We start from the raw sequence: 27,500 nt of genomic DNA on the forward strand, positions 1-27,500 counted from the left end.
TGGTATTCGTCTGCAGGCGGTGTTTATAGTATGACTGGAAGAAAATGCATAATTTTCAGACATTATTTTGCTTCCATCTTCACTGTCTTTCTATGCAAAATCATTTTGATGAGACAGTATGAATCGTAATTGAAGCTCAACAACATGTCTGCCTCTGTCTCTCTCACTCCCCTCCTCTGTCTCTCTCCCTCCCCTCCTCTGTCTCTCTCCCTCCCTTCCTCTGTCTCTCGCTCTCTTCGCCATCCCCTCCCTCTTTCTCTTCCCCTCAAACTTTCTCTCCCCCTCCCCTCGCTCTTTCTCTCCCCTCCCCTCGCTCTTTCTCTCCCCTCCCCTCGCTCTTTCTCTCCCCCTCCCTCGCTCTTTCTCTCCCCCTCCCCTCGCTCTTTCTCTCCCCCTCCCCTCGCTCTTTCTCTCCCCCTCCCTCCCTCTTTCTCTCCCCCTCCCCTCCCTCTTTCTCTCCCCCCTCTCCTCTCTCTTTCTCTCCACCTCCCCTCCCTCCCTCTCCCCTCCCTCTTTCTGCTTCCCATCCCTCTTTCTCTCCCTCCCCTCCCCTCCCTCTTTCTCCCCCTCCCTCCCACCCCCTCTGTCCCTCTCCCTCTTTCCCCTCCCTCTTTCTCTTTCCCCCCTCCCTCACCCAACATCTAAGCGCAATCATGCTATGCCGGAAGTCAAAGTCAAGCGGCTATGGCTGTGTGAGAACGACAGTCTGTTGGACCGTGGAGTTCTGTGGTCGGCGACCTGAGGATCTGGTGTTTGGGAGAAACCCCCAAGTGCTTCCACTCGTGGCGAACCTCAAACCCCAGCCGAAAACAATACAATATAACATCATATATATATATATATATATATATATATATATATATATATATATATATATATATATATATATATATATATATATATATATATATATATACACATACATACATACATACATCCTTTCATGCAGCAACACCCATCTGATATGAAGGGAGAAGTTAGGGTAAGGGGTTCACAAGTTGCTGCCAACATCTTCATCTGGCTGTTCAAACTTTTCCCATTTAAAAAAGATTTTTGAACAGAAAATAATAGGTCTGCGATCATATTATTTTATTCTTTGGATTAAAAAGGAGCAGTATGCAACTGCTATTAAGCCTCAGTTTGTTGCCTTTTCTCTAGCATGCAACAGTACTCTTATTGGAAATACTGGATAAGGCTATGGCAATGGATACACTCATTACCTTCGCATTCTGCAAAAGATTATGTTTTGGTCGGCATGTATTTATTTATTTATTTATTTATTTGTAATCTTTTTTTTTTTGTATACCTTGGTCGAGGCTTGTATGAGAGCTAACACACAACTCAGCAAGGAGGCATGAGACAAGAGGGGCGGGAGTGGAAGGGACAAAACAGTGGGGAACAGACACATTAGGTGAACTGTGGAAGGGAGAGGGATGGGGATGGGACGGGGAACATGGCGAAGAGAAGATGGACATTTCAGGGACTTTCAGGAAGGAAAGCAGGAGAAATGAAGGAAGTGGGCTTGGGTGGATTATCGGGGGTAGAAAAGATCGAGGATTTGGATGGGGGAAGATAAGAGGTGGTGGTGAACAGCTGTTTTGAAAGCCTGGAGGGAAGAATGGGAAAGAATAGAGTGAGGAAGTTTATTCCAAAGGCGGGTAAAAAGAGGAATGAAAGAGTGAAGATGAGCAGTGATTCGTGATTTTGGTAGTTTTACCAGAAGGGGGTTGTTGGCGGACCTTGAGCACCCTGTGGAAATGTGGTGGGGACAAATCGCAGAGAGAGCAGGGGGGCAAGGCTGGAGAGGAGTCGGTAGAAGACAGAAAGACCACCGACCAACCTGCGGTGATTGAGTGAGAGGCCCAAAGACTCAGCTTCATTGCGGGAGATGCCGATGATCTTAAATGCCCTGGTTTCGACAGCGCGAAGCCGAGAAAGGTGGGAGGCAGGAGCACCAGCCCAGAGGGGAGAGCAGTACTCCATCAGGCTACGGACAAAAGCTTTGTAAGTGGTCAGGAGCTCAAGAGGGCCGAGGAAGGACTTAGCACGACGGAGGATTCCCAGTCGGCGACTGGCTTTTGAGGCGAGGTTGGAAATGTGACTTTCCCAGGAAAGGTCATGGCAGATAGTGAGACCTAGAAGCTTGAAAGAAAAGACTTCTTCCAGAGGATTGTTGAGAAAGTGGATGGGGGGGTTTTGTAAATGGTCCTTTCGAAGAGACATAGTGAGAGTGTGAGATTTGTCTGGATTGAAAGACATGTTCCACATGTTGGACCAGTTTGTGATTTTATCCAGATCTGCAGTGAGTGAAGAAGCTGCTGCTTGCCGGTCTGAGGGATGACAGATGGTGCGGCAGAGGGTGGAGTCGTCGGCAAAGAGAAATAGAGGATTTTCCAGAGAGTCCGAGAGATCATTGATGAAAACCAGAAAAAGAACAGGGCCCAGAACGCTACCTTGAGGAACTCCAGCCTGCACAGGAAGAGGGGATGAAAGAACTCCATTTAGGGCCACACGTTGACTGCGACAGGAGAGGAAGTCTGCGAGCCATGAGTGGAGATGGCCTTGAATACCATGGGAAGAGAGTTTGGTGAGTAGGGCAGGGTGCCAGACTGTCAAAAGCACGTGATATGTCCAGGGATACGGCTCGGATTTCCTGTCTGGCATTGAGGACCTCCATCCATTGATGGGAGAGCAGAAGCAGCATATCCAGGGTAGAGTGACCTGGTCTGAAACCAAATTGATGATTGGAAATCAAGCCATTGGAGAAGAGGAAGGATTTCATATCTGAGGCGATGATGGATTCCATCACCTTGCTGATGATTGGGAGAAGGCTGATTGGTCTGTAGTTATAGGGATCTGTTTTTGCACCTTTTTATGCAGGGCAGTGATGTTAGCAGATTTCCAAGCAGATGGCAGATGACCCTGGGCAAATGAGAGGGTGAATAGAACAGAGAGAGGGTGAGCAAGAGCAGAAGAGCAGGCTTTGAGGACACGTGGGCTGATGCCGTCTGGACCGGTTGCAGAATCTGACTCGAGGTTTGAAAGCAAGCTCTCCACCTTGTCAGGAGAAAAGGATACAGAGTCCAGGGACAGTTGGGTGCGACTGGGTAAAGTGGGTAGAGATAGTGATGGGTTTAGGACACAAGATTTAGCTGCAAACACCGAGTTTAGACATTCAGCTTTATCACATGTGGTATCAGCAGTGCGGCCATTTGAGGTAAGGGAGGGGATGGAGGGGGAACATACACCAGAAACAGATTTGATTAAACGCCACCAGAATTTTGAGGAGGGAGAGAGGTTTGAGAGTTCAGACTTGAGATGAGAAAGATGTTGTTTTCTGGCTCTCCTGAGGGTAGATACACACTTGTTCCGAGCTTTGTGGAAAGAACTGAGATTGCCCTCAGTTGGGTTTGCTTTCCATGAGGCAAAGGCAAGTTGTTTCAGGACAACTGCCTCGCCACAAGCTTCAGTAAACCAAGGGCGGGAGGAAGGGTAAGACAACTGAACACGAGAGGGGATAAATCTGTGCATGAGGGAGAGCAAGTTTCTTTGAAAGAATTCCCAGGATGAGTTGATGTTTGAGAAAGTAGTGATAGGAGACCAGTCTGTCAGTTTGATGGCTGCTCGGAGACCCTGCCAGTCGGCTTGAGTGAAATGCCAGACTCGACGCCGGTGAGGTGGTTCTCTGATAAAAGCCAGAGAGATGTCCACTTTGACAAGGACGTGGTCAGAAGAACCAATTGGAGCGAAGGAAGAGCAGCAGATATTGTCAGGGAAATTTGTCAAAATCAGATCCAGAAGAGATGGAGTACCATTGGTTGAGATCCGGGTCGGGAAGTTGACCGATTGAGTCGGTCCTAATGAGTCGCAGAAAGCTTTTGCTGAGGTGCCATGGCAGGTGAGAGAGGTACCCACACCCAGCCAACTGGCGTGATGACAATTGAAGTCACCACATAAGAGGAAGAGAGAGTTTGGATGAGAAGATAGAAGATGGTCCTTGTTTTCGGATAGTGAGGTGTAGATGGGGTCATCACTGTTCGGTGGACGGTACAGTACACATATAAACATGAGGTGGGAGTGGAGAGGAAGCCGAAGCCAGAGGTATTCCTGGGGGAGTGGGGGAGTGAGAGCAGTGCATGGAGAGTGAGGAATAGAGTCTTTGATGAAGAGAGCAACACCTCCACCAGGACGAGGCTCAGGTCTGTCATACCGTAAGAGGGAGTAGCCAGGGAGAGATACTTGGGAGTCAGACACGTCTTGGGAGAGGAAAGTTTCTGTTTGGCAGATAATGTCTGGTTTGTCAGTGGCAACCTGTATGGAAAGATCTGAAAGGTTTGAGCGAAGGCCCCGGATATTTGAGGTCCACACTGTTAATGAAGAGGAAGGGGAGGAGGCTTTGGGTGCAGGAGGTGGAGGGGGAGGGGGAGGGTAGGACAAGGGACAAGGGGGGCAGGTAAGGAGGGTTGCTGAAGGAGTGTGGGGTATTGCAGAACAGCGAGGGGAGGGGGCCAAATGAGGAGGAGAAAAGGCCCTGTGGTGCTGGGGGAGAGGGGGGACAAGAGACAAGGAAGAAGGCAGTTGAGGATTTGAGGAGGTGGAGTGAAGAGATGGAGGTGAGAGGGCAGTGGAGGGAGGCAGGTTGGTGGATGAGAGGGGGGCAAATTTGAGAAGGAAGAGTGAGGGGGATGAAAGGTGGGAGAAAGGTGAGGGGGGGATTTTTGAGAGAGGTGAGAGGGAGGCTTGGAGGGAGAAGAGTGAGATGGTTGCTTTGAGAGTGAGAGTGAGGGGTGAGGGGGTGAGTTGGCACTGAAGTTGGAAAAAAAGAATGTTTGATGGAAAGCGAGCATCCATGGCAAACTGTGGTTTTTAAAAGTTTTAGATCAGAGATGCGATTTAACACAATCTTGTGATTCATATAACTCAAAAAGTATTAAACCGAATTGCATGAAATTTGGTGGGATGATTGGTTATTAGCTAGGAAGCATTCGATTAGATTTTGAGATCGTTCGGGTCAAAGGTAAAGGTCACGAAAAGGTCAAAATCGTCTTTTTACGATAACACGGTCAATTTTTATTCAATTTGCATGCAACTAACGCCAAAATGTTCAGAATTCAACGCCTCATCTTGTGATATGCAATATGACACAATGACGCCCATACTTTTGTTACCGGTTAGGGGTCAAAGGTCAGGGGGGTCACGACCTTGAAAAATATGCGGTTTTTGTCATAACGCGGTCAATTCTTGTCCGCTTTACATGAACCCAGCACCAAAATGTTCAGAATTTAATGCCCAATCTTGTGACACAATGACGTCATAACACATGTCACCGGTTGGGGTAAAATGTCGGGGGGGGGGTCACGCCCTTGAAAAATATGCGGTTTTCGGCATAACTCAGTCAATTCTTATTCGATTTGCATAAAATCAGCATCAAACGAGATTACCTTCTCTTGTTGAAACGTTGTATTCACCGAGCTTGCGAGTGAAGACTCGCCAAAACGACGTGAGTTGATTGTTGTTTAGTCCGTAGCCCCCGAAAGTCGGGGGGGGGTCATGACATTATAGATATGTGGTTTGTGTCATAAGACCATTCATATGAAACCAGTTCCCACACTCATACCAAGAACAAAAAAAGTAGTGGCGGCGAAGGTATGCGCTCTATGAGTGCCCATTCTAGTTTTTAAAGTCTTTATCAAAAAAATTACCCCCGTGTGGGGGTGACAGTCATCTCTATAATATTTTTTACTATCATAATCGATGAACCGTTGCCAGATATCTCCTAAAATGACAGACTAGATAGGTTTTGAAAATGGTGACTTTCACAACTTTCGTGACCTCGTGACCTTGACCCTGACCTCGAATCTGGGAAAAATTATGTCGTTGGGTATCACTCATCGACCTCTACCCACATACCAAATTTCATCAAGATCGGAAGTAAAAAGTTCTTTGTACCGGGAAGTGTTTTTGACCATCTTCCAGGCTACGTGGCGGCCAAACGGGACGGAAATTCAAAAATCTGTCCGGTTAGATACAAGATAATATTTTTTACTATCATAATCAATAAACAGTTGCCGAATATCTTGTAGAATGGCAGACTAGATAGGTTTTGAAAATGGTGATTTTTATAACTTGCGTGACTTCGTGACCTTGACCCTGACCTTGAACCCGGACAAAAGTTATATCGTTGTGCAACACTCATCGACCTCTACCCACATACTAAGTTTCATCAAGATCAGAAAGAAAAATTGTTGACGGACGGACGGAAGGACGGACATTTGGTCCGGCTTTATTAGGTCATCTCGGTGGAGATGACCTAATATAATCAGATGATTGCAAAAGAAGAAGAGCAATATCATCTTTGTTATGGTAATTAATGCAAAAAAAGATGCTCAAAATTGCAACAAGTCATGGCCCTTAAAGATTAAAAATAACCATGAGGTCTTTTGACACTCTCAAACCCATTTTATATCATAAATAATGTATTGTTGGAAAACAAAGAAGCTAATTACCGTCAATTCTGTACAAATCATTCTCTTCATCACTTGTGTCAAGTGAAAATTCCTCTCCCTGAAGCATAAATTTCATACCCAGCTTTTCTGTAATAATCCTGTCTATCGCATCTGCTTCATGCAACATTTCGTTCTCTTCCATTGAGCCTTGCCCATCCTCTTCCTCTTCACTTCCTCCTTCAGCTGTTGCTGGATTTTCAAAACTGTGACCACTGTTCATTGCTGCTTTGCTTCGGTTTGACAATGGCTGTGATGATGTGCCTTCTGGATCTGCTTGACTTGCAGGTTCACCCTGAATATCATTTTTATCATATTCAGTCACGGTTTTATCGTTCCTTCTCATTCCTGTTTGGAGTATCGGTGTGCAATGCATTTGTCCATTCAAATCTTCCAAAACATTATCCTCCTCCTGTCCTTGATTAGCCACAAGGATATGGAAATTGTCATTATCAAGAAAATCATTGCCATCATTTTCCTCTTCTGTGCGTTTGCTGGAATCTATAAAGTAAAACATAAATGAAAAGAATCAGTGTCTGTCAAACAAGAAACAGCAAATTATGAAATTAAACGACTGAAAGAACAATCTCGGTGTTGGGGTTTGATATGGTTTTTGCACGTGCCCATTTGCTGAAGTCGTTTCAAGAAGGCCTGGTGGGTCACTCTGCGTGCATCATGGCGTGCATTTTTCCGCATATTTCGCCCTCGCACACGCTTTTCTGCAGTTCTCTCCCAAGTATTCAGCAACAAGCTAGGTTGGAAGACATTTTAGTACAGTGCCTTTATAACTGAAACGATTACAACATACCATTTATAATGTCTATGTACTTTAAGATACAAAATAGCTTTAAAATATTGGCACAATTAAGTGTTCGCAAATTAAGTATGGTGATACCCCTCACTTTATCGCAAATTCAATACTCAATTTTTAATGACTTAAAAAGCACTCCACCAGGCTTAACAAATTATGTTTTGTCTCCCACTAATACACCAGATCTGTATTTGGACCATTCAGCCTGGTCACACACGAAAATGTAATCGGCGTATTCTTGTCACCTACCCAACTCTTCCACCAAGTTTTGTCATAACTGCTACGCAACTTTTTGAAATGTCATGCTACATATCGTTTTTGGCACCATCTATCCATCTATCCATCTATGGCAATTTTTTCTTGTGAAGAATCACAAGAAAAAATTAAAGCATCTGGATCTGAATCTTCACCAAAATCAAACCAATTGGTCCTTGTCACACACCCAACCTGTCCAACAAGTTTCGTCCAAATCCGTCCAGGTTATCCTCACAGATAGACAAACAGACAAAGGCATAAAAAAGACAGGTGAAAACATTAGGTGGTGGTGGTAATTAAAAAGTTTTGTCTTTGTTAGAGTTTTTGTTTATTTATTTATTTACTTAATTTTCTGCAAATTAGCGTTTTTGAAAAAAAACAAAAGAACGAATTGTGTTCTTAATGTTAAACATGAGACATACCAAACAGTGAAAGAGTACGGTTTGATGATGGTTCAGCAACCATCTCCGACAATAAATTTTTTTTTAAACATTCCTCTACTGTATGATACCCGTCTGCGAGAATTACTTGATGGACGTTTGAAGATCATACGGTGTCCTTCAAGAAGAGTAGGAGTCGGCGAGTATTTGTTGCCACCCTAGTCAAATTCCAAATTCCTGGTCTAATATACATCGGTGACTGCATCAGCAGCATCTACGCACTCCCCCCTCCCCCCACCCCAAAAAGAACTGATGTAAACTCACAACAACATGCTACACACGAAGGAACAAATTAACTACACGATCGTGACTTCACAATATTACTGGGGTCGTATTACTGCACAAAATAAATAATATTTTGAATTACAATCAAGTTGTGTTTTATTGAACAGTTGCACAAACCAAAAATAATTGTTATGAGCATTGAAGCCTCAATTCCAAATTCCTGTGCTGATTTCTTGTGTCAGAGTGGTAACCTGTCCAGGATTACAACCCGAGCCAAGAAACTGCTTCAGTGGAACTGACACTTTATAGAGCATGGTATATGAATGAATTGAAGACTGCACAGTTAAACATTTTGGGCCAAATTTAAGAAAGGTGTTTAAGAGTGAGACGCATCGCTAATTATGCGATGATCACCCGTTCAAAGTTAATCATCAATCGCTGAAGAGTGATTATCTAAGGTGCATGATCAAAACCTAATCACAAGCGTTTAAATAACAAAGAAACTTCTACACGTAAGTAAGGGCATGTTGAAGAGTGTGTCTAATGTCATTGCAGGGCTTACAATTGGTAGTTAACATGGGACGGTGAATGTGGATGCGTTAGGAGTGCTTGCAATAGTTCAAGAAGAGGCAGATGGTAGGAAATAGGGCAGTTCGCCGACTTGCATTGAGAATCATCGAGGAGAGATACAATCTTCTGGAGAGGTATGGCAATATCATATTTGTCCGACACTGGACTCTCAAAGGAGTCATTTCGTTGGCTGCTGAATGCAGTGCAAGCTGACCTGATCAACCTACAAAGAGGAGCAATGCGCTGAATCCCCTCCAACAATTGTCTGTGGCACTGCGATTCTTTGCAAGTGCATCATTTCAATTGGACGTTGGAGATGTTTTCAGCTCTTTAGGCACGCACAACTAATCTCCCTCTGTAAATTGCTATCTCGATGAGTGATTATCTGTGTGCATACAACAATGTTCTTATCACCGTTTAAGGGTTCGGCGTGTGTTAAGGCCCAGTCACACCTTGACGTTTTAGCTAGCAATGGCAACGTATTAAAATGTATGTAAAACGCTGGCTTACGTTGAACTTTTAATGTTTTTTTTTAAAGATTCGGACGTATTCATAACGACTTGGTGTTATGCATAACGTATTAGTAACGGACACAGAACATTTCGTTGTGTTATAGATAACTTATACCAACGAATGCTGAACCTGTTGTCGGCCTTCACAACCTATGCCCAACGATAGTCTAACTTATGCAGAGCGCGCTGCACGCATCGCCGACGATGACGTGGCGTAGGTTATGAAAAGGCTGCCTCACAACGATTCAAATCATAACCTCTGCAGAAATGGAAGTGTCAACATCGCAGTCACACCTTGGCGATCTTGCCAGCATATGCCGACCTCTGAAAAATGCGTCTAAAACACTGGCGCACGTCGAATACGGAATGGGTTAGTTTGGTATGCGTGAATAGAACGCTAAAGTACGCTATCATATGTCAGAGTAAGTGGAGTACGTCTTGTAATTTTAAACGTGTTGAAAATTTTACGACGTACTTGCCGTATGACACACGCTCCGCATGCGATGGGAATAAGTTGTACTATACGCACGATATGCGATCGTTGACACACATCGACACACGTTACTTGTAAGGTGCTCATAAGTCGAAACACGTCAAGGTAATGGCTAGCGTCAGTGTTCCAGACTCCCGTTTTTTTTTTCTTCGGTATGACGGTGTTCAGTGTACAGTGCGGTTATGATTTAAATCATTGAGCGGCAGCCTATTAATTATATTATATTATAACCGCACTAGAAATCGAAGTGTCAAAATCACCATCATACCGAAGGAAGGAAGAAAAAAAAAACTAAAAAAAACAAAAAAACAGGAAGTCTGGAACACTGACACGAACCATTACCTTGATGTGTTTCGACTTATGAGCACCTTACAAGTAACGTGTGTCGATGTGTGTCACCGATCGCGTAACGTGAGTACAACACGTAACTCATAGGTTAGAAATAAGTTTCGGGTACGCTAAACATTACCTCGACGTGTTTCGACTTATGAGTAACTCACAAGTAACATGTGTCGACGTGTGTCAACAATCGCGTGACGTGCCTACAACTTATGGCCAGCGTTATGCGGAACGTGTGAGTCATATGCTGGCATAAGTATTAAAATTTCAAGCATGGAAAATTTGAGGACAACCGAAAAGTACAACGTTTAAAGCCAGCGTACAACGACATATGGCAGTGTTTTTCAGCGTGCTCTCAATGTTATCAAAACTTACCCATAACGTATTCAACGTGTACCAGGGTTTTAGACAAATTTTCCAAAAATCGGCATAAGCTGGCTAAAACGTCAAGGTGTGACTGGGCCTTTAGCAAGACTCTCACAAAGCACCTTGATAGAATGCAAATACACCAATGGAAGCTGATCATGGGAAATTTCAGTCCTTTATGCTCCGTTCCTTCCCAATTCCATATCCAGGAAATGCATGACGTCATTGTCGGGTGCCAAAGGAAGGAAGTACTCAGTTTTTACTCCGTTTGTTTTCTTTGTTTGTTTGGTTGATTGTCCAGGTGATATCTCAGCCATCCTTTGAGCTAAGAAGCTGAAATTTGGGGAGAAAAGTGAAGATGTGCTTTGGCAAAAACAGTATTTTTATTTCTTGATTAATCAATTAATTCATTGATTACTTTATTTATTATCGTTTTATTAATTCCTTATTTATTTTCTTTCTCATCTGGACAATATCTCGGGCACCTTTTGAGCTTGGGAACTGATACTTGGACATGACAGTAAAGTGATTTGGCTATAAAGGGTATTTTTGATTCATTGATAAAATCAATTAATCGATTCATTATTCATTTTCAAAGAGTTTCAGATTCGGATGAAACAGTGGTGGTTTAGGAATGCTACGAGACAATTGATTGAGAAATCAATTATTTTATGACTATTATTTATTATATTTACGCAATTAATCACTGAATCAATCACTTATTGCACACCGCCCACTCCAAATCCGTCTCCATATGCTGCATGGCGAGTATCATTTGTACACATTCATCTCAGAAGTACATCGCTCCCTCCCAATTACGTCTCCACGTGCTGCACGGCGGCAATGCCGGGGCGCCCCAGCTCCAGCAATGTTGCGCACTGGAGGATTTATTTATTTATTTGGCATGAGGGCGGTATACTTTGAATGTACCTCTACTTGTATTTATTTTAACTAGTCTTGTCCATGCCACATCCTTTATAATATTCTCAATTCATATTTTTTGTGATGTGGCAGGTAACTTGGTGGTACGAACTCAGTGTAGTGCATGATGCAAAATTACTTCCGAAAATGCAGGTTTAATTGAAACAAAATGGATAAAAAAAAAGTGTTGCATCAACATTATCACCAGGAGTTCACACAATGCTTTTGTATTAGGTTCTCCCATAAGTACCAGCAGAAATAGTTTGGTACACACGAAAAAAAACCAATTGCACTCAGATTTTTCGTCTGTTTCCTAAGCACCACTCCGATTTTTAAAGTGCCTCTCAGCTTTGTATGCAACTTACTCCTCTGCAAGCGCTCTCTCAGAACGTCTGCTCCAGACAAGACACTCGCAAGCTGCTCTTTTTCTGTTCAGGGCGCTCCTAACCTCCTCCTTCTTCCTCCATGCTTGTACATTCTCCTTGGATCAATTTTTTTAAATCTTATAATCTATAAACTTCCAATATAACTTATAACTTATAATGTTATCATGCAACTTATATTAAATTTTGAAATCACAGGATATCAATTACTATCAGAATTATCACGGAATAATCTTACCTACACCAGCTGAGAAAACTTCCTCTTCTTCCTCTTTGCTCACGTGTTCTCCTGAGATCTACATATTTTTTTAATCTTATAAGCTATAATATAACTTATAAATTATAATGTTTTAATATATAAACGTAATTTTGTATACTTAAATGTTGAAACTACAGTCCAGTCCAGTACTGTATATAAGAATTATCATGGAAGAATCATTCCCACAAATGCTGAGAAAAACTTCCATCAAAAGCCTCTGTCGTGGTAGTGCACTTTTAAGCTCTCTTGGAATCTTTGAAGTATACATCTTCCACCAAGTTTTGGTGCTATGCTGGACGAGTACTGCGTACTAGTTATGTGAACCCCTGGTTATCACATTCAAACAATCGCATAATTCTTTCGTATCATGCTTATAGTAGTAAGTATGCAAAACACTGCCCTGGCTGGGGTGGGCGTCATCTAACAACTCACGACTTACTTCGAGGTTTTCCCTTCACCTGCAAGAAAAAGGAAGCAATTTAGAAGACATCAAAATACAAGGACTCAACTGACATTTTACAAACTCGGAAGATAACTGAGGGAACCAACTTTCACAACCTCTTCACGATCGTGGTTGTCCACAATGAACATCATCCGTACATTGGTGAATAATGTGCATGTGCAAACAAAAAAGATTTTTGGGTTGGGGGGTGGGGGGGGGTGGAGGGGACAAGGGGAATCCCACAAAATGTTTGGGTGTTCCATGACAAATGTAGAAAAAGATAAGAGCAGAAATACAAATTTCTTCTGCATAAGCACTGGTGTAAATATTATATGTATACTTGGGGCATGATGCAAATTGGGGCAATCATAAACTGGGGTGTATCCTATGCAGAAAATAAATAAATAAATCCTGTCAGACCCCGCTATTCGAGGATTCGCTATTCGCGGGTCATAAAGTGTGACCTGCTTCTAAATTTATGGGTTTTTTATTCACTTATAATTAAAAAAATTTTTTTTAACACTACTGGACGAATCTCTGATATCCACCTGTAGTGGGGCAACTTAGCTAAATATAGCATAACAATTGTGCATTTTGTGAGGAAAGCACCAACTTTGGCACACTAGTAGCCGATCATATTATGAACAGATTTGGATATTGGGCCATCTCAAATTCAGCTGCTGATGGCTGTGGCAGCCATTTTCCACTGCCATCAAAAATGTTGAGATGGCCCAATATCCAAATCTTTTCATAATATGATCGGCTACTAGTGTGCCAAAGTTGGTGCTTTCCTCACAAAATGCACAATTGTTATGCTAACTTTCCCCACTACTGGGAAATTTGGAAATCAGCCAACATCACAGCATTACATAAAAAGGTTCAAAAAACTGATCACCTTCACTTCAGCCCAATTACCTTACTTCTGATCATCAGCAAGGTCATGGAATCAATCATCGCAGTTGACATAAAATCATTCCATTTCTCCAACAGCCTCATCTCAGATCATCAATTTGGATTCAGACCTTGTCACTCTACATTGGACATGCTGCTTCTCCTCTCCCAACAATGGTGGATGCCCTCAATATTAGATATGATATCAAGGCCGTCTAACTGGACATATCTCAAGCTTTCGATATAGCCTGGCATCCTGGCTTGCTCTCCACACTGTCTGCCTCTGGAATCCAAGACAAACTCCACTCTTGGATCGCTGACTTTCTCCACTCTCGGAGACAACGTGTGGCTCTCAACGGAACCCTTTCATCTCCTCTCACTGTCAAGGCTGGTGTACCTCAAGGCAGTGTTCTCGGCTCCATCATATTCCTAATTATATTCAATGATCTCACCGAATCTCTGGAAAATTCTCCCTCTCTTTGCTGATGACTCCACTCTGCCGTGACATCACTCAACCTTCTGACAGACAGGCAGTCACCTCCTCCCTCTCCTCAGACCATGCCAAAATCACAAACTGGCCAAACACAATTTTGCTTATGCATCCATATTGTCCATCCCTTGCATTCTCTCTTACCCCTCATTGTTAACTGCATCCCTTGTTTGTCCTTCTCAGTCATCTACTTTCTCCCTCCGCCGTGATGTTGGTTTCTCCCCCCCCCCTTCCCCTGCTGCTGCCTTTATGTTGTGTCCCGATTTGTTCTGTCATCGCTCTTCTACAAGCCTGGATAATGTTAACAAAAAAATAATAACAACAATGCCCAAACATTCTCGCTCCGTCATTCACAGCATTTTTCAGGAACGTATCCCGCGTAAATGTCAGGGTCTGACAGTTCAGTACATTGTTACTAAAATAACATCGGGGTTTATTACGCGATACTTACATCTGAATAAGTGCACATAAGCATTTGTAAACACCAATTAGCATCATCAGAATCATGTGTATTGTTAGATTTCCTGTCTCCCTTTATCCTCGTGTCTGCCTCTTTCTCCCATTCGCGTTTAATTTTTAAATCACTCCATTGTGCTTTCATACATAAATAACACTAATGGTTGTTCAACGTGTGTGACTACTGAGCTTTGAACACAGGTTTTACTACCATGGTTGTGGCACATGTGCTTCCACACACAACTGTGGCATCGACAACACACGTGCAAAATCCACGGCGGGAGCACTGGCTGCACAAGGCAGAAGGGAGAGAAGGAAGGGAGAGAGAGAGAAGGGAGAGAAGGGAGAGAAGGGAGAGAGAGAGAGAGAGAGAGAGAGAGAGAGAGAGAGAGAGAGAGAGAGAGAGAGAGAGAGAGAGAGAGAGAGAGAGAGAGAGAGAGAGAGAGAGAGAGAGAGAGAGAGAGAGAGAGAGAGAGAGAGAGAGAGAGAGAGAGAGAGAGAGAGAGAGAGAGAGAGAGAGAGAGAGAGAGAGAGAGAGAGAGAGAGAGAGAGAGAGAGAGAGAGAGAGAGAGAGAGAGAGAGAGAGAGAGAGAGAGAGAGAGAGAGAGAGAGAGAGAGAGAGAGAGAGAAGAGAGAGAGAGAGAGAGAGAGAGAGAGAGAGAGAGAGAAGAGAGAGAGAGAGAGAGAGAGAGAGAGAAGAGAGAGAGAGAGAGAGAGAGAGAGAGAGAGAAGGAAGAGAGAGAGAGAGAAGGAAGAGAGAGAGAGAGAAGGAAGAGAGAGAGAGAGAAGGAAGAGAGAGAGAGAGAAGGAAGAGAGAGAGAGAGGAGCAGAAGGAAGAGAGAGAGAGAGGAGCAGAAGGAAGAGAGAGAGAGAGAGAGAGAGAGGAGCAGAAGGAAGAGAGAGAGAGAGAGAGGAGAGAGAGAGAGAGAGAGAAGGAAGAGAGAGAGAGAAGGAAGAGAGAGAGAGAGAGAGAGAGAGAGAGAGAGAGAGAGAGGAAGAGAGAGAGAGAGAAGGAAGAGAGAGAGAGAGAAGAGAGAGAGAGAGAGAGAGAAGAGAGAGAGAGAAGGAAGAGAGAGAGAGAGAGAAGGAAGAGAGAGAGAGAGAGAGAGAGAGAGAGAGAGAGAGAGAGAGAGAGAGAGAGAGAGAGAGAGAGAGAGAGAGAGAGAGAGAGAGAGAAGGAAGAGAGAGAGAAGGAAGAGAGAGAGAGAAGGAAGAGAGAGAGAGAAGGAAGAGAGAGAGAGAAGAGAGAGAGAGAGAGAAGGAAGAGAGAGAGAGAGAGAAGGAAGAGAGAGAGAGAGAAGGAAGAGAGAGAGAGAGAAGGAAGAGAGAGAGAGAGAAGGAAGAGAGAGAGAGAGAAGGAAGAGAGAGAGAGAGAAGGAAGAGAGAGAGAGAGAAGGAAGAGAGAGAGAGAGAAGGAAGAGAGAGAGAGAGAGAAGGAAGAGAGAGAGAGAGAAGGAAGAGAGAGAGAGAGAAGGAAGAGAGAGAGAGAAGGAAGAGAGAGAGAGAGAAGGAAGAGAGAGAGAGAGAAGGAAGAGAGAGAGAGAGAAGGAAGAGAGAGAGAGAGAAGGAAGAGAGAGAGAGAGAAGGAAGAGAGAGAGAGAGAAGGAAGAGAGAGAGAGAGAAGGAAGAGAGAGAGAGAGAAGGAAGAGAGAGAGAGAGAAGGAAGAGAGAGAGAGAGAAGGAAGAGAGAGAGAGAGAGAAGGAAGAGAGAGAGAGAGAGAGAAGGAAGAGAGAGAGAGAGAGAGAAGGAAGAGAGAGAGAGAGAGAAGGAAGAGAGAGAGAGAGAGAAGGAAGAGAGAGAGAGAGAGAAGGAAGAGAGAGAGAGAGAGAGAGAGAGAGAGAGAGAGAGAGAGAGAGAGAGAGAGAGAGAGAGAGAGAGAGAGAGAGAGAGAGAGAGAGAGAGAGAGAGAGAGAGAGAGAGAGAGAGAGAGAGAGAGAGAGAGAGAGAGAGAAAGAGAGAAAGAGAGAAAGAGAGAAAGAGAGAAAGAGAGAAAGAGAGAAAGAGAGAAAGAGAGAAAGAGAGAAAGAGAGAGAGAGAAAGAGAGAAAGAGAGAGAGAGAGAGAGAGAGAGAGAGAGAGAGAGAGAGAGAGAGAGAGAGAGAGAGAGAGAGAGAGAAAGAGAACAGCCATTGCCGCAGCAATGGACAGCCAAGGGAGAGACCAGATTGGATGAGGTGTCCGAGAGCATTACGCCCTCGGCACTTCACAAAAAAACACACCACACATATAAACACTGTGATTATTATTTTTCATCCTGTGTTATATAAAAGACGAAGTTAGGCAAAGAGTTTGAAAAGTTGATGTCAACATCTTCATCAGTCTGTTCACACTTTTTCCATATTTTTGTAAACCCCACACAGCACATAATTAATATGCCTGCTATCATGTTATTATATTCTTGGGATAAAAAGGAAAAGTTTGCAAACTGATATTAAACCTCAGTTTGTTGCCCATTCTCCAGCATGCAACAGTACTCTTATTGGAAATGCTGGACAAGGCTATGACAATGGATGTGTTTGGGGACACTCCTTTTGAAAGTATTAATCAAACAAACAGATCATTGGAAAAGTAGAAGAGCAATGTCTATCTTTGTTATGGTAATTAATGCAAAAAGGATGATCAAAATTGCAACCAGTCATGGCCCTTAAAGATTAGAAATAACCATGAAGTCTTTTGACACTCTCAAACCCATTTTCTATAATAAATAATGTATTGTTGGCAAACATCAAGAAGCATCTTACTCTGGTTTCTGTCCAAATTCTGGTCTTCATGACTTGTGCCAAGAGAAGCTTCCTCTCCCTGAAGCATAGATTTCATACCCAGATTTTCTGAAACCCTGCCTGTCACCTCTGCTTCATGCAATATTTCATGCTCTTCCATTGAGCCTTGCCAATCCCCTTCCTCTTCAATACCTACTTCAGCTGTTGCTGGATTTTCAAAACTGTGACCACTGTTCATTGCTGCTTTGCTTGGGTTTGATGATGGCTGTGATGATGAGCCTCCTGGTTCTGCTTGACTGGCAGGCTCACGATGTATATCACTTTTATGAAATTCAGTCACGGTCTTATCATTCTTTCTCGTTTCCGCTTGCAATATTGGTGTGCAATGCATTTGTCCATTCAAATATTCCAAAACAATATCTTGTTTCTGTCCTTGATTTGGCACAAGCATATCGTAATTGTCATTATCAAGACAACCAACGTAATCATGTTCTTCATTCGCAAGGTTGCTGGAATCTGTAAAGTCAAATATAAATGAAAAGAATCAGTGTCTGTAAAACAAGAAACAGTAAATTATGAAATTAGATGATTGAAAGAACAATCTTGGTGTTGAGATTTGATATGGTTTTTGCACGTGCCCATTTCCAGAAGTCGTTTCAAGAAGGCCTGGTGGGTCACTCTGCGTGCATCATGGCGTGCATTTTTGCGCATATTTCGCTCTCGCACATGCTCTTCTGCAGACCTCTCCAAAGTATTCAATGGCAAGCTATGTTGGAAGACATTTTGGTGCAGTACATTCATAAATGAAATGATTACAACATACCATTTAGAATATGTATGTACTTTAAGATACAAAATAGCTTGTAAATATCACCACAATCAAGTGTGAGTAAATGAAATATTGTTGCGAATCTGGAAACCACGATCGCACTCAACATTCAGGTCCTTTTAGCTCAGTTATCTCGGTAAGTACGTGTTCCATAGATAGCTCGCCTTCCATTGTTTAATGGGTAACTCTGTGTAAATGCGCTGTGATTTATTTTAATAGTTAGGTCAGAACAACAAAGAAGAACCCTCCCGTCCCATGATTCAACAGCTGACTCAACAGCGTAAACAGGAATGACGGTTGGGACGTTTCAGCAGAAAGCAAGGTAAACAGCCCCCACCCGCGGTTGCGGGGTGGGGGGGGGTGGTGCACGAGGACAAATGAGTCACGCCGGTAGCGAGGCGGGGCTGAGAGGGATAGGAAGGGGACCCTCTGCTTGGCGAGAGAGATTTCAAGGTCGTTGTTCTGGTGCTGGTTCAGCTTGGCTGGAGTAGTTGGTTCTTCTGGTGGCTGTTGTTCTGCTCTGTGGCCTCATCTTGGTTCGGCTGGCTCTTATTGGTGCGTGGAGCTCTTTGCGGTCTCTGCATGGTTCCCGGTTTGGTGTGACTTCTTGGCCTCATCTTGGTCGGTGGTTCTTCGGGGAAGTGATGCATCGGGCCGGGAAGGATCGGCGCCTCGTCTCACCAGCACGTGGTCCGGAGCGCGAGGGGATCCGCCGGAGCTCGGAAAGGTTCACGGCTCGCGGTGATTGGATCCAGCTCGCCCACGCTGGTGCCCTGTCCGAACAGCTTGAAGACCACACGAGGTGGAAAGGTCCGAGGCAGACCCTGGGCTTCAGCTCATCTTTCCCTCCGAGCTGAAGTCCGCATGAAAGGCATCAGCCACCATTTCTTGGGTGTGTGTGTGTGTGTGTGTGTGTGTGTGTGTGTGTGCGTATGTGTGCCCGTGGGCCCGTCTAACAAGTAGAAAACTGTTAAGTGCTTTGTTCGCTGTATATACTTGCATTTATTGTATTCGGTATAGTTCTGCTCTTTTGTGTTCCCTAGTTCCCCATTATTACTGTATAAATAAACCGCAATTGTTAAATGTATCAGCTCGTTTTGTGTTTCTTTCATTGGCTCGACATGACGCGTGTTTGAGGATTAGTGTTCGTAACTTGTTCATTTGGTCCGGCCTGACTTTGGTAATTCCGCTCGGTTACGCCGGATCCGAGTCGGCGATAGCGACTCGATTCGGACAAAGTCGGCCGAGGGTGAACTTCCCCGGTAGTCGAACCATGTGGGTACTTAGGTAAATTGAAAAGTTGGCAATCGACCCTACCCCACGTGGTCTATCCATTGGCGAACTTCGGTCCAGTTAGGACCCGTCCGCTCCAGACTTATCCGGGGCGACGACCTTTACACTCCGGGTGATCGGTCGAGCCGGCTCGCGGCTCCATCTAGCGGTCGTGCTCCCGGTCGACTCCGACCCCCTGGCGCCGTAACAATATGATGACACCCCACTTTATCGCAAATTCAATGCTCAACTTTTAATGACTTAAAAAACTAGAACGGCACTTGGTGTAGTGCATCAAGCTCCACCAGGCTTAACAAATTATGTTTTGTCTCCCACTGACACACCGGATCTGCATTTGGACCATTAGGCCTGATCACACATGAAAATTTAATCAGCTTATTCTTGTCACCGAACAAACTCTTCCATCAAGTTTTGTCATAACTGCTCCACAACTTTTTGAAATATCATGCGACATATCGTTTTTGGCAACATCTATCAATGGTGAAGAATCACAAGAAAAAAATTACAGCATCTGGATCTGAATCTTCACCAAAATCAAACCAATTGGCCCTTGTCACACACCCAACCTGTCCACCAAGTTTCGTCCAAATCCGTCCATAACTTTTTGAGATATCCTGCTCACAGACAGACAAACAGACAAAGAAATAAAAAAGACAGTTGAAAACATTAGGTGGTGGAGGTAATTAAAAAGTTTTGTCTTTGTACGAGTTTTGTTTTTTTATTCATTCATTTTTTCGCAAATTAGTGTTTAAAAAAAAAAAAGAAGTACGAATTGTGTTCTTAATGTTAAACACGAGTCATACCAAACAATGAAAGAGTGCAATTTGATGATGGTTCAACGACCATCTCCTGCAATACAAAAAACATTAACATTACTTTCCTGTATGATACCAGTCTGCGAGAATTACTTGATGGACGTTTGAAGATTCTACGGTGTCCTTCAAGAAGAGTAGGAGTCGGTGAGTATTTGTTGCCACCCTGGCCAAATTCAAAATTCCTGGTCTAATATACATCGGCGACTGCATCAGCAGCATCTACGCACTCCCCCCTCCACCCATCCCAAGAATAACTGATGAAAACTCACAACATGCCACACACGAAGGAACTAATTCACTGCACGATCGTGACTTGACAATATTACTGAAGTAGTATTACTGCACAAAATAAATAATACTTTGAATTATAATCAAGTTGTGTTTTATAGAACAGTTGCACAAACCAAAAATAATTGTTATGAGCATTGAAGCCTAAATTCCAAATTCTTGTGCTGACTTCTTGCGTCAGAGTGGTAACCCGTTCAGGATTACAACCCGAGCCAAGAAACTGCTTCAGTAGAACTGACACTTTATAGAGCATGGTGTATGAATGAATTGAAGACTGCACAGTTAAACATTTTGGGCCAAATTTAAGAAAGGTGTTTAAGAAAGGTGTTTAAGAGTGAGACGCATCGCTAATTATGTGATGATCACCCGTTCAAAGTTAATCGTCAATCGCTGAAGAGTGATTATCTGAGATGCATCATCAAAACCTAATCACAAGCGTTTAAATAAAAAAGAAACTTCTACACGTAAGTAAGGGCATGTTGAAGAGTGTGTTTAAGGTCATTGCAGGGCTTACAATTGGTAGTTTACATGGGACGGTGAATGTGAATGCGTTAGGAGTGCTTGCAGTAGTTCAAGAAGAGGCAGAAGAGGATAGGAATAGGGCAGTTCGCCAAAGTGCATTGAGAATCATCGAGGAGAGATACAATCTTCTGGAGAGGTATGGCAATATCATATTTGTCCGGCATTGGACTCTCAATGGATCGTTGGCTGCTGAATCGAATGCAAGATGACGAAAAGTAGCGATGCACTGAATCCCCTCCAACAATTGTCTGTGGCCCTGTGATTATATGCAGGTGCATCAGTTCAATTAGATGTTGGAGATGTGTTCAGCTGTTTTGGCGCACACAACTAATCTCCCTCCAATAATTGCTATCCAGACAAGCAATTAGCTGTGTGCGTGCAACAACGTTTTTTTCAGGGTTTAATAGGTATGCATGTATTAACAAGACTCTCGTTAAGTGCCTTAATAGACTGCAATTAAACCAATGGAGGCTGGTCATGGGAAATTTCAGTCTCTAAAATTTTTTTAAAGGGTCTTGTCCATGCCACAACCTTCATAGTATTTCCATTTCATAGTTTTTGTGATGTCGCAGGTAACTTGGTGGTACTAACTCAGCATAATGTATGATGCAAAAATCTCCAAAAATGTAGCGTCAATTTCAATAAAATGGAAGAATGAAAAAAAAAAAGTGTTACATCAATGTTATCACATTCAAACAATCACATAATTCTTTTGTATCATGTTTGCAGTAGAAAACATGGAAAACATTGCCCTAGGGTGAGCATTTTCTCTCAACTCATGGGTATCAATGAAAGTGCAAGACTTACCTTGAGGTTTTCCCTTCACCTGCAAAAAAAATGAAGCAATTTAGCAGACATCAAAAATACATGGATTCAACTAACATTTTACAAGCTAGGATGATGACTTAGGGAAATAACTTCCACAACACCTTTACTACCATGGTTGTCCACAACGAACATTATCCGTACATTGATGAAAATAATGTGTATGTGTAAACAAAAAATATTTTTGGGGAAGGAGAGGTGAGGAGGTGGCAAGTGGAATCCCACAATACATTTGGCTATTTTGTGACAAATATAGAAAAGGATGATAATAAGAGCAGAAATGTAAATTTGTTCTGTATCAACACTTCTGATAACATAACAATGTGTACAAGAGGGGCATGCTTGCAGACTGCAATCAGATACTGGGGTGTATCTTGCATGCAGAAAAAAAAAGAAGTCTGAACCCACCACTCACAGATCATAAAGTGTGACGTGCTTCGACATTTGCGGTTATTTTATTTTTATACTTTGTACTTTCCCAACAATGGATGGAGGCACTCAATATCAGACATGAGACCAGGGCTGTCTCTCTTGACATATCTCGAGCTTTTAATAGTCTGGAATCCTGCCTTGCACTCCAAACTGTCTGCATATGGAATCCAAGGCCATCTCCACTCTTGGATAACTGACTTCCTCCACTCTGAGACAACATGTGACTCTCAAGGGAACCCTTTCATCTCCTCTCCCTGTCAAGGCCAGAGCATCCCAATGCAGTTTTTTAGACCCAATATTATTCAAAATCTTCATCAATAATCTCACTGACTCTCTGGAAAGTCCTCTTTATCTCTTTGCAAATGACTCCACTTTCTGCTGTGACATCTCTCATCCTTCTGACAGACAGGCAGCAGCTTCTTCCCTCTCCTCAGACCTTGAGAAAAATCAGAAACTGGTCAAACACAATTTTAGTTTTGCATCCATATTGTCCTGCACCCTTTGTGTTCTCCCTTACCCCTCATCGTTGCCTGCATCCCTTGTTTGTCCATCTCTGTCTACTTCCTCTCTTTCTGCCCTGCCGTTGGCGTTTCCCCTTTCTCCTGCTGTTTCCTTTATGTTGTGTCCTGATTTGTTCTGAGTAATCGCTCAACCACGAGCCAAGAACATGTAATAAAAAATAAAATAAAATCCCGACACCTGCGGCATTTTTCAGGATCTTATCCTCCCCGTGAAAAGCGAGGTCCGAGAGCACATACATATGGATATATATGTACAGATATAGATATAGATACATATATATATATATATATATATATATATATATATATATATATATATATATATATATATATATATATATATATATATATATATATATATATATATATATATATATATATATATATATATATATATATATATGCCTGGTGTTGGCGCAGTGGTTAGGGCAGCGGCTTGGGATCCAAAAGGTCCTGAGTTCAAGCCCCGTTGGGCTACTGAATTAATACACCAGGGGGTTGACTCAGCCTGTCATCCTTCCGAGGTCGGCGAAATGAGTACCAGTATACTGGGCCGGTGTATACCCCGGTTAAAATAGGTGTACCATATCCCTGTGTTGTAAGAGGCGACCAGGGTTGCGTCAGGAAGGGCATCCGGCATAAAACATGTGCCAAATCACTATGCGGATCATACAGATGATCCGCTGTGGCGACCCCGAACAGGAGCAGCCGAAAGAAGAAGAAGACATATATATATATATATATATATATATATATATATATATATATATATATATATATATATATATATATATATATATATATATATATATATATATATAGTTTCAGAACATAAGTTTTAGAACACACCCATTTTCAGTTCTTACTGAAATTTAAGTAGTTCAAGTCCAGTGAATAACCTGAAATGGTACAAAGCTAAGCGGTAAACTGCCAGAGGTTTTAAAAAAAAGTTTAGGTTACCAAAAACTGAAAAAAATGTAAATTTCAGAGTTGTTAAAAAAGGCGCTTTTCAGGGAACAAGTCATGGGTTAGCAACTGCAGCTGTTCTGCAGCAATGGAAGTAAATGAAGTCTTGAAAGTTGATGCAAACAATTCCGACAGGTGTCCCAACTTTTGTTGATTAGTTACAAACCCTCTCTCTGTATAAAAGCAGTGTTAGAACAGACTGTGTTGCTACACCCTCTGAAGCATTATTTGGACAATATTGCACTGCAGGAAGTAGAACATTGCTCTCATAATGGTGAGAAAAAGACAATTAACAAGGAAGGCAGACAGACCATTATAACCCTTAAAAGTGTAGGTCTTTCGTTTAGAGAAATTGCAAAGCAAGCCAAGATGTCAGTGAGTACAGTTTCATACACCATCAAAAGGCACTTGGAAACTGGAGGAAACTCTGACAGGAAGAGGTCTGGCAGACGCAAAGCCACAACACAATCAGAAGAGAAGTTTCTGAGTCAACAGCTTGCGTGATAAGCGGCTCACAGGACAGCAGCTTCAAGCACAGCTTAACACTGGTCGAAGTAAGGAAGTCTCAGTTTCAACTGTGAAGAGAAGACTTCGAGCTGCAGGTTTGACAGGTCGAGTGGCAGTTAGAAAGCCATTGCTAAGATGGCAAAATAAGAAAAAGAGGCTTGCCTGGGCCATGAAGCACTGCCAGTGACTACTGAAAACTGGAAGAAGGTCTTCTGGACCGATGAATCAAAATTTGAAATCTTCGGTTCATCACGCAGGGTTTTCGTACGCCGTCGAGTAGGTGAAAGGATGGTTCCTCAATGTGTGACACCAACTGTCAAACATGGAGGAGGAAGCATGATGATCTAGGGCTCTTTTGCTGGATCCAGAGTTGGCGACTGCACAGAGTGACTGGCACCCTGAACCAAAAGGGCTCCCACAGTATTTTGCAGCACCACGCAATACCCTCTGATCTTTGCCTAGTTGGTCAGGGGTTCATCCTACAGCAAGATAACGACCCAAAACATACCTCCAGGCTATGTCAGAACCATCTTAGAAGAAAAGAACAAGACGGTAGGCTTCAAATCATGCAATGGCCAGCACGGTCTCCAGATTTAAACCCCATCGTGCTGGTTGGGATGAACTGGACAGAAGGGTGAAAGCAAAGCAACCTACAAGTGCAACAGATTTGTGGGAACTTCTGCAACAGTGTTGGGAAGAACTTTCTGAACAATATTTGATTTCCATTATCGAAAGAATACCATGAGTATGTTCAGCTGTTATACTGCAAAAGGTGGATGCTTTGATGAGTCAAAAATTTAGATTAAATTTTGTTCAACAAAACGATTCCATGATTTATTTTTATCTGCAATTGTTTATTTGTTCTTTGGTATAATTTCAGAGTACATTGAAACATTAAATTGCTTAAATTTTCGTAAAAACTGGAAAAATGAGTGCATTGTTTGGGCAAAATGACCATTCAAAGCCCCCTTGATCGTACACGGGTTAACCGATTCGATTGCAATTTCGTAAGTACTTAGTATTAGATTAACTCAGATCAGGGGTCAAAGGTCATCGGATGCTCGGCGACCGATGGCCACCTACCGGCTTGTATGTCTATATATATATATATATATATATATATATATATATATATATATATATATATATATATATATATATATATATATATATATATATATATATATATATACACACACACACTGGTGTTCAGGAGTGTGGGATTCAAATCCATCCCGCCTCCAACTAAATTAACGGGAATCGGTTCAGGGGTGTGTGAGCGACCCTCGATTCCCACCAAATTGTGAGCATTTAAAAATTATTCCGATAAGCAAGATGGCGGTTCAAGGCGAACGGGAGCAGGGGGTTTTAGAGATGAATGAGGAGATAATAGAACCCATGGCCCAGGACGAGGTCCCCGAGCAGGAAATGCTTATTATGCAGGATGAATTTCCCCAATCGAATCCAGAACCCCAAATGGGCGCAGCGGCAGAGGCCGCCGTGGATGACACCCCCCCCCACCCCTCCTCCGTCAAAACCCTTCCCAGGCCCCCAGCGAAACCGCGACCGATAATGGCGGATCGGTCCTGCTTGGGCCATTGGAGATCGCACAGCTGATGCTGATGATGCAAACAAATACGCAACAGATGAGGGAGATAAATAACAAAATGGATGGCATGAATAAAAATATGGATGAGAATGTGCAAACACTGCGGGGGGAGATGCAGCAAATAGGCCGAGGCCTGCAGGTGGGCAGGAGAGGCATAATGGCAATTGCGAGGAGCGAAACGCGGGCAGTGGAGCTCAAAATGGCGGCACCACGTGGCAGCTCGACCGAACCGACAAGAGGGAGTGTGGACTGTGTTGACCCCGCAGTGGAGGACAAACTAATTTGGGAGACGCGTTGGGCGAGACTCGAGCAGGTGACAGAGAAAGTGACAGTGACACAGAGGGAGAAATTAAATGGGGTGACGGAGACGTGTACGGCAAGACACGTAGAGACGAGGGAGATAATGAACAAGCTGACAGAAATAAGAGACGCGGGAGATGGAAACAGTAGAGGAGAGACGACACGACAAAGACGGGGTGAAAGACGAGCACACACACACATGGAGGTAGTGGAGTACAATGAGGAGGAGCTTGGGGAATGTCTCTTGGGGAATATATGTATATGTATATATATATATATATATATATATATATATATATATATATATATATATATATATATATATATATATATATGTATATGTATATATATATATATATATATATATATATTGTTGTGGTTGACCAAATTCGCAAACCACCATTCAGGTCCCTCAGGTGAGATATCTCGGTAAGTATATGTGTAGTTAGGCCCAAACCCGTTGTCTAGAGGGAATAAATGCCATTCATGAGGGCTGCGACTCTTCAGGATAGCCGTTTTTCTTTTACTATCTTTATTTTGGACCAGCCGCCATTATTACCACCACCAACCACGTCTCAACAGCCATCACAACAACAACCACCAACCACAACGCCGCTTCACCACAACCGCCACGACCTTTACCGTCACAACTCGCCACCATCGCATCACCGTCATCTCGCGCCACTCGTGGGCACCGATGCTGGACTCGTGTAGGGCACGCACCGAGCAGCGTGTTCAAAAGCATCGCGGACTTTCTGAAGAAAAACGGATCAAAAACGACTCACGCCCACTTTTGTTCCGTCCAATCGGTGAGCGAGGGGCGATTTGGCCCCGCCTCCAGGGCGTTGGAGGGCGGTCGCTATATGCAAATTCATGGATCAAAAAGCATTCACGCCCACTTTTCCTCGGGCCAATGGGGAGCCAGTTAGAGAGGTGAAAGGTCGGAGGCAGAGGGTCAAAGATGAAGGAGCGAAGCCACGGGGCTTATAAAAACGACTGCGTTCGTCAGAAGAGTTCAGTTGGAAGTTGAAGAAAGAGTTCGCAGTTGGAGAGTTCGCAGTTGGCAGTTCGCAGTTGGCAGTTCGCAGTTGGGAGTTCGCGGAGCCAGTGAAGATTTGGGACGAGTCAAGAGTCGGAGTGAAGAGGACGAAGCTGTGGAGAGGCGGCGGCGGCGAAGGCGGTTGAGGGGGTGCTCGCGTCGGATTCGGGGAACTGCGGAAGGAGAGGCCGGCGGCGCGACCGAGGTCGTGGTGGAGACGCTCGTCGCGGGACCCGAGATTTTGTGAAATCCTCCTTTCCCCGAGCATCAGCAACCCCCTCCTGTTTCCCCCCGCGCTGAGATAGTGCGACAAAAGGGGGCCCCCTTCCCACCCCCTACCAGACACTGTCCGCGAGGCCCGCGGAGTTGAGGCACCACCGCCACTTCGCGTCTCATCATCAGACGGGTAGGCCCGACACGGTCTCGGCCCCAGGCCCGCCTACCCCCCTCATCCTGGAGGGTGGTTCTCTTTTCTTTT

General features: G+C 43.5%; 2 protein-coding genes across 15 annotated transcripts in view; one reads left to right on the forward strand and one right to left on the reverse strand.

The window, feature by feature from the left end:
• LOC147023482 (uncharacterized) overlaps positions 1 to 820 on the forward strand; it is an 11,753-nt gene extending 10,933 nt beyond the window's left edge. Inside the window, exon 2 of the mRNA XM_085888954.1 lies at positions 647 to 820. The gene's annotated coding sequence lies outside the window, so the exon portion shown is untranslated. The remainder of the gene's footprint in view (positions 1 to 646) is intronic.
• CENPT (centromere protein T) overlaps positions 1 to 27,500 on the reverse strand; it is a 152,944-nt gene that overhangs the window by 28,141 nt on the left and 97,303 nt on the right. For all 14 annotated transcript variants that reach the window (XR_015060218.1, XM_085888939.1, XM_085888937.1 and 11 more), the window contains 6 exons: positions 21,631 to 21,649; positions 17,715 to 17,842; positions 17,098 to 17,592; positions 12,517 to 12,535; positions 7,127 to 7,254; positions 6,507 to 7,004 (listed from right to left, as the gene is read on the reverse strand). Coding sequence is in view for 13 of the 14 variants with exons in the window: in XM_085888939.1 (XP_085745065.1) it covers positions 6,507 to 7,004; positions 7,127 to 7,254; positions 12,517 to 12,535; positions 17,098 to 17,592; positions 17,715 to 17,842; positions 21,631 to 21,649 (1,287 nt within the window). In the remaining variant the exon portion in view is untranslated. The remainder of the gene's footprint in view (positions 1 to 6,506; positions 7,005 to 7,126; positions 7,255 to 12,516; positions 12,536 to 17,097; positions 17,593 to 17,714; positions 17,843 to 21,630; positions 21,650 to 27,500) is intronic.

The sequence above is a fragment of the Eptatretus burgeri genome, chromosome 7, assembly GCF_056783735.1.
Source record: "Eptatretus burgeri isolate ZD-2024b chromosome 7, Ebu_testis_v1, whole genome shotgun sequence".
Lineage (NCBI taxonomy): Eukaryota > Metazoa > Chordata > Myxini > Myxiniformes > Myxinidae > Eptatretus > Eptatretus burgeri.